The sequence below is a fragment of the Aplidium turbinatum genome, chromosome 1, assembly GCF_918807975.1.
Source record: "Aplidium turbinatum chromosome 1, kaAplTurb1.1, whole genome shotgun sequence".
NCBI classification, from domain to species: Eukaryota; Metazoa; Chordata; class Ascidiacea; order Aplousobranchia; family Polyclinidae; genus Aplidium; species Aplidium turbinatum.
The window spans coordinates 2,901,707-2,909,828 of NC_137472.1; the positions used below are offsets into that span (position 1 = coordinate 2,901,707).

General features: G+C 39.8%; 1 protein-coding gene across 1 annotated transcript; it reads right to left on the bottom strand.

Annotated features, from left to right (window-relative positions):
* Nucleotides 1-1,184: 1,184 nt before the first annotated feature.
* Nucleotides 1,185-2,240, bottom strand: LOC145781837 (protein CFDP2-like). Its single transcript, XM_082593520.1, has one exon. The coding sequence runs from the start codon at nucleotides 2,238-2,240 to the stop codon at nucleotides 1,185-1,187; it is 1,056 nt and encodes a 351-aa protein (XP_082449646.1).
* Between the last annotated feature and the right edge of the window lie 5,882 nt (nucleotides 2,241-8,122).

Sequence of the window (8,122 nt, forward strand, 5' to 3'; positions counted from 1 at the left end):
TTGCGGATAGTCGGTGGCCAAGATATATGAATTCTGGTACTTGTTCTATTTGTTTTCCATAGAAAGTGAGATTGAGTGTGTTGTTAGTTTTGTCGGTTGTCATACATTTGGTTTTGGACACATTTATTTGGAGGCCGAATTTAGCAGCATTTTTTGACAGAGCATCTAGGTATTCCTGCATTTTCAGTTTAGAATTATTCAAAATGGCCATATCGTCTGCGTAGCTTAAGTTGGATATTACATGACCGCCGATGGTGAATCCAGTTGTACACTTAATTTCTGTTTCTGAGATTATTGCAGCCGCTACGATGCAAAACAGGATAGCAGACAAGACATCTCCTTGCTTAACACCTTTTATAATATCAATTCGTCTGGTTGTTCCGATGTCTGTTTTGATTAGTGCTTTAGAGTCGTCCTACATTGCTTTCAAGAGATTGATGTATTTTTTGTTGATGGAAGTTTTATCCAGAAGTTGCCAAAGGTAGGGTAATTTAACACAGTCAAACGCTTTTTTGAAGTCAATGAAGGTGATATGAACGGGATTGTTGAATTCAATAGACTTTTCTATGATTTGTTCCAGCGCTAAGATTTGCTCGATTGTTCCTCTTCCTGGTTGGTAGGCTGTTTGTGTAGGGGGGAGGGATGCATATAGGTCATTTTTTACGCGTGCCGCAATGATAGTGATAAAGAGTTTGTATACATGACTGAGTAGACTTATTGGACGGTAGTTGCTGCAGTCGAGTCTATTGTCTTTCTTGTAGATTACAATTATTAGAGCTTCTTTAAAATTGCTGGGTATCTTTTTCGTTGTTAAGATAGAATTGAAGAGATGAAGCAGTGCTGTGATTAGAGGTTCGCCTCCTGCTTTGAGGTATTCCGAGTAAATGCCGTCTATGCCGGGAGATTTGTCATACTTTAAGTTGCTTATAGCATTAGATATTTCGCTTCTTAAAATAGATGGGATTTCGTCAGAGGCAGAGTCATCGATGAGTATCTGTTGCGGATTGTCGTGATAGAGTTCTTCATAGAATTTTGCCCATCGTTCGAGGATACAGCTTTTGCTCGTGAGGATGTTTCCTTTTGCATCTTTAATTCCCCAACTGATGTTTTTAGGTTTTGTTTTAAGTTTCTTTATGGCAGCATAATAGATTTTGTGTGGAGGTAGAGTGTTGAGTTCATCGATTTTATCTTCTAATTGCTTCATTTGGTCTTTTTTTCACGAGCTTCTTCGACTCAGATTTAGCGATTTTGTATTGAGTAGATGAGGATCCATGTTGTTTTCTAATTTTATGTTTAGATTGGATGGCTTTTTTAGTTTGTTGCGACATCCAGTTCGGTTGGTCTTGGTGCATATTTCTGGGAAGAACAGCTTCTGATTCTTCCCGTAGTCCTGCGGTTATAGCTTCTTGAATGGACTCTGGGTCTGTCATTTGCTGTAAAGTGGCATATCTGTTTTGTAAATTTACTTGGAAGTGTTCAGGGACTTCTTCTTGTTTCATAAGGTGGGGTCTCTGGATTGGTTTCCGCTTCTGCTTCTGAGGCCATGAGAAGCTTATTCTGAATTTTGTACGTATCATTCTGTGGTCTGATATGTCGGGAGTGTTCAAGGTAGAGCTGTTCAGGACGTTTAGTCTAGAAGACGAGGTGCGTGATAGGATAAAGTCTATTTGGTTTTTTGTCTTCCCATCAGGAGAGGTCCAAGTAAACAACATTTTCTTTTTCTTTTGGAACCATGTGTTAGTGACTTGGAGGTTGTTTTTTACGCAGAACTGGCCGAGTAGTTCGCCTCTTGTATTTCCAGTCGCCAGAGTGTGTTTTCCATTTGATGACGGAAATGTTTTATGTAGTTGACCTAGTTTGCAGTTGAAGTCTCCCATAATGAAGAGGTGATCTCTTTTTGGTACGTTGTCAATGATAGCTTCGATTTTGTCATATAGTTCTTGGACTTCCTCATCGCGGTGGGATGAGGTAGGGAAATAGCACTGTATGAGAACTAGTTTTGAGAATTTTCCTTGAAGACGTAACACAGCAAGTCTGTCAGATATAGGTTGGTATCCTTCCACAAAGGGAGCATAGGATTTGTGTACCAGGAAGCCGACTCCGTTAGATCGAGAGGTTTCATTACTTGATAGGAACAGTTTGTGATTAGAGGTGTTATGAGTTGTAATTTGGCTTTTCATGACTTTGGTTTCAGCTAGGCCGACCACATCCCAATTCACATTTTCGAGCTCATGGAACATTGTTTCAAGTGCGTGACTGTTTAAGTCGTTGATTGTCCTTGGGTTGTATGTGCAATTGTGCATAGGTTGAAAATTTGTTTATTTTTCTTCTTGTTTCCTCTGTTCACTTGTCTTACATCAGTCCGAGGCTGCTGATGCAAACCCCTGGTCGTAACTGTCACATCAGTCCGGGGCTGCTGATGTGCCCTCCTGGTCGACATGCGAGGATCCGGAGGTAGCCTCCTCTTAGTTGCGATACTATTGGTTGACATATTATTCCATGTGATTTCACGAGCCGTACTGCTTCCATGCTGGCTCATGGCAGGTTGGAAGAGAGTGGTTTGATTTTGTGACACCATCACTAGGAGATAGTCTTACTGGACTAGAGGGCTCTCCTGCCCTGGTCGAGGGACTACGTTTTGTCTGGCCTCTACCTTTCGACCAACCTGGCATGGGTGACCCTACCAGGAGCAGATGCTCCTGCCAGTACAGCTCTAGAGGTCATCGAGGCACTGAAACACTCTCCCCGCGTTAAGGATACACAATACACATGGCTATTATCTTGTAAAATATTTTGGCTCTGTGATTTTCATAGCTCCCGTTACTAGCAATTAATTAGAACGGGGTTAAGATAGCCCGTGGCGTACTCTCCGTGTACGAAAACAGCTCGTACTAAGATAGGGTTAAAAGAGAGTACTCGTGGCATAGATGTGAAACATACAATGATCACTTCATTCGCAAAAGCAAATCTGCCCATACCAAAAATAACTGCAGTTACCACGAATGGAGCTCCAACTTCATCACTGAGCTGGATCAAGGCTTTCCAAGTGACCTGTCGCTACACTGTTCTGCAAAATAGCCTGGTAGCCTACTCTATCGCTTTGTTCAGCTTTTAGATGTCGTAAAACTATTTATGGAAGAGAAGAATGATCATTGTTTTCTACCCTAAACAAAGTGAAATCAAAGCATCGATCAGTTTTGGCTGACACTCATGCGAGCGAATTACTTTTGATTGACAACAACGGAATACAAGCCAGATTTAAAGAAGATCGTTTAAGACGAGAATTGCCAAAAGCCCCTAAAATACTTTAGCCTGGCACACAAAGTAAAAACATGACTCCTAAATTTCTGTCATTTTCATTGCAATGAATGTAACATTAAGTGTAACATTCACAACAAATGTAACTGAACAAAGGTGTGTATGAGAGGAAGAGACAAGGTGAAGTCACTTCACTGAAGTGCGGTTACTCTTTATGGTGTGCACTGTAAGAAATGAGGTTCTTAGACTGGTTGGCCACCCTTGCGCAACTGTGTGACTTGTTGGTTAAATTTCGTGCATTTTTAGTTTTTCTTCAGTGTTTATAAGTTGTGACTTTTGTAATCTGTTACTTTCTCTTCTATTGAGCTTTAATTTCATCATCGAAGCTGATTTTTTACCCAAAACAAATAATTTAAAATTTACATAACGGTGAAAACGGTGAAAAAAACGATAGATGTGAAAAACGATAGACAGAGGGTAGACAGAAGGTTAAATCGTGTTGATAAACATTAATAAAAGTTTAAATCAAATATAGTTATTACTATCTGAAGCCTTTACAAATTGTTTCACCTAACGGATCATCAGAAAGTGTTATTCAGATAGAATAAGATTCAAATAGATTCCATTTGAATAAGACCTTCTGATGATCCGTTAGGTGAAACAATTTGTAAAGGCTTCAGATAGTAATAACTATATTTGATTTAATTTGCTCTGTTTTGCCTGGTGTACGGTCGATTGGTCGACAGGACAATTGGTCGACAGACATTTGGTCGACAGGACGTTTGGTCGACAGGACGTTTGGTCGACAGGACGTTAGGTCGACAGAACGATTCATTTTAGGGTTAGGGTTAGGGTTAGAGTTAGGGTTAGGTTAGGGTTAAGGTTAGTTAACTAACCCTAACCCTAAAATGAACCTTTCTGTCGACCTAACGTCCTGTCGACCAAACGTCTTGTCGACCAAATGTCTGTCGACCAATTGTCCTGTCGACCAACTGACCGGGTACCATTGGACCCGGGCCCGGAATATTTAAGGGGTCCGTATTTAAAAAAATTCCCGCGACTTCAAACATTATCAAGATCTTAATATAATTAGATCTAAAGGAATTGCCATCAGACGTTAAAATAGCCCTTTCAGCTGCCAGATGGTAAAGTACAGGACCCCCTTCTGGGTGCCGGGCCCACTTCAGCTTTTTGGTTGTAAAATAACCACTTCTGCCACCAAACAGTAAAATAAGAATTTAGTCTAGTATAGAGATTTCACTAACCACGAATATTTCCCGAAACACGAATTTCAAAATAAACAGGCTAATATTTGTTCAAACTCAAAAGCTGAAATAACACAGGTAAGAAGATTACTTTCCCTATTTCTGCTCTAAAAATTAGACTAAAATCGCTTTCAGATTGCAGCAATCAGCAAATGTTTGACCTAGGCCCAAACACCTTTCCCAAATCAAATTGAAAACTTTATGACTGTCTGCTAGAGTGCATCAGTTGCCTCGACGTTGGAATTTTTGATCGGCCCTGGATAATTTTGTTCCAAATAATAAAAAAACACAGGATGTGAAATATTTTGTCAATCGGAGTTGGTTAAGGGGGTCAACATCCAAGTCAAAGTTTGATGTTTAAAGCTATTTTGTCAATATCCGTCGGTCACGTTTTGGAGTTTCCCTGCAATCTGGCCGATTGTATGTAACAATGTTTTATTGTCTTTGAACAATCAACAAACTAGTCGCTGTATAATATGCAGTTGAAATAACCGTTGTTTGATTCGTTTGCTGTCAGTGTTACGCTTGGTTCATGGTTTTTCGAAGCTAGCTAGATAGAAACGAGCAAGTGCTTCATTGTTATAGATTTCACCAAAGTGAAGGCTTGTCATCATTAAAGACTAAAAGAGAAATTGCTAAGATTATCGTTGACAAAATCATCCCTTTTTACAGTAAAGCTGGTGTACCAATGATCACCCACAAAAAGGCATGTGAAAAGCTAATTGCACTTGCTAAGAGTAATGCGAAGCTGCGTGAAATACCTTTAGAACGTCGCTCAAAGCCTTCAATTGTCGCTAAACTTGAGAAAAATCAAGTTGATCTGAAAAAAAGCCTGTCAGCTGTGGCCTCCTAATGTGGAACATAATATAAAAAATCCTGAAGATCTTGCTTTTTTATATCGATGAAAGCAACCGAAAAGCATCATTTGGATCCTTCCTATGATAAAGCTTCAGCTTGCAAGATTTCACGCAAACGAGCACGGATGGATAATGAATTTCGGATAAAAGAGATAAGTATGAAAGAAACCGAAGCTGCCTCTTCACAGGCGCAACTTGATAGCAGTAGTGACGACACTGACGAAGATACTACTCTGGAAGGAGCAACTTCATCAGAAGGTAGCTCATCCACAAGAAGACATCGTCGTACTGTACGACAATGGACCATTTCTCATATACCACATGACATCCTTCGCTCAACCAGATTGGCATCTCTTGCTATTCGTTTAAAAATGACGCCATCTCAGCAAGCTGCTTTTACGAAAGCATTTATAGAGGAAGCTAGAGGAGATTCGTCACAAATTGCCATTTCGTACTGCTGACAGAGCTCGAGGTTTAGTTGGACAGGAATTCGCTGCATCAGTTAAAAGCAACTGGACACCGCCAATGAGTGCCTCTTTACACTGGGACTCAAAAATTATGATGACTTTGGAAAACAAAAATTTCATGGAAGAGCGACTCACAGCAACAAAATTGCTAGGAACTCCATTCTACCCAGCGGAGACTGTCAAGCGCAGCGGGGACATAATTGCTGACAATATCATGACCTTACTGACATTGTGGGAATGCACAGATAATATTATAAACATGGTATTTGATACTACAGCCAGGAACACTGGCCATGTGACTGCTGGATGTGCTACCATCCAGCAGAGATTGGGGCGAGCATTGCTATGGTCATGATGTCGGCATCACATCGGCGAGGTAATTGTTGGGCATGTGTTCGAAGATTTAAGGATCTAAGCATCCAGATCTCCCGGTTACACTCTTAACAAGATTTCGAAATAAGTATGATTCTATTATGCCACATTGTTGGAAATGTTGATCAATAGAACCAACTTGAATCGTATACAACTTCAAAGGGAAAAGTTAAATCTCTCAATGTCATCAACGACTGTGCAGAAAGAGCCGTTCAACTCAGTGCCAATTTCATTTTTGCTGCGAAGAAGCAAGAGAACTATCCAAACATTCTTCAAGTAGTGGAGTTTCAGAGAAAAAAGAAACCAAATCTCAGAAAATCCACAGCAACGTAAATTAAATTTTATACTTAACTTTACAAACTTACTTAACTTTTACATCGATTCTTTTACATTAACTTTTACATCGATTCAGTTGAGAGAAGTGACCATAGTTGCACAAATTCAACGTTCCACAATGTTGAATCGTTGTAAAAATGATGAATTTGGCAACTACGTTGGTGTGAACTTTTAAGTTTGCTTTGAAATATGTGCATGTCTGAGCTTAGTTAACGACTTTACTAAAATTGAGTTGGGTCTATGTAACGCGTTCACAGGCCTGGAGCATAGTCAGTAGTCAAGTGCTTCACTGACATCCAATTCTCTAATTTTGATGAGATCACTTCAACTTTTCCACCTTTTATATTTTGTTTAATGTACACACTGATTTACGATTTAAACAGCCTGAGCTGCTATTAGACATAACCATATTATGGAAATTACAGTGTAACTGTGTATTTATACCACTTTTCTTTCCTTACCTTGCTGTACATACTGTGATAACGGAGGCGTTAATTTTCCAAAATTTCGAGTTCACTGTTGACCTCTTTAATGAAGCTCAAATAAAATTTCGGCTATGACGTTTTTTGGGGAATGGGAACAAAACTACTAGTCGAGTTGAATTTCCATATTTTTTAAAATAAAGGGGCAACTGATGCACTCTACTGTCTGCATTGCTGTAAATTCTTGTGGTGAGCCTAGAATGACCAGTGAAACATCAATGGAATCGGGAAGTAATACTCTAGCGCAGCGGTTCTCAACCGGTGGGTCATGGCTCACTAGTGGGCCATGGAAAAATTTTAAGGTGGGCCACAGACCTATTTAAAAATTTGCCAGCGTTAGTGAAAGATTTAGTTTCATTTGTGTTACTATAGTTAATTTGACACTTGTGTGTTTTGTTTAGTTGTTTTGATTGCAATGAATGAATTGTGATTGATGCTGCTGTAATTTGCTGCAGAATGGTAATTCCCATTCTAATTATTGAAATAATAACTTGGGTGGCGTGATGTAATCAATGCCGTTGGTTGCACAATATACGAACGCTGATCTTAAAAAACTGCAACAGTGTGGTTCTTATAGGGCAGGGGTCACCAACTGGCGGCCCGCGAGGCGCATGCCGCCCGCCACGCTGTATCGCTGCGGCCCGCGGAAGGTATCAGCGTACAAGTATAACAAAAAATACTTTTTTTAAGGAGTTAAAGAGCACGAAGGTCAAAAATACTTTCCGGAAAGCATATTTTCGCTTTACATACGATTCCACCGACCGACCAATCAGATTATAGTTCTAGGTGGGGGCTGCTTAAAGTTATTCCAATGCGATGTCCAGCCACACTGTCACAGTGGTTGCTAACGTCTGTTTTCGAACTTCGAAATTGTCTGTAAGCATAGGGTTGCTTATTTTAAGTTTGCAAATGTCATGTAAACACTAGTGTGCGTTTCACCGTTATTGTGTTTCACGAGCAGTGTTCTCTTTATGCAAGTTCTAGTTCGCAAAATAGGTCGGTGTGCCAACTCAATTTATAATAATAGGCAAAATATTATATATAGATTTAAATTTAGCTTAGTGCTGCAAAATGTTTTTTTTTTA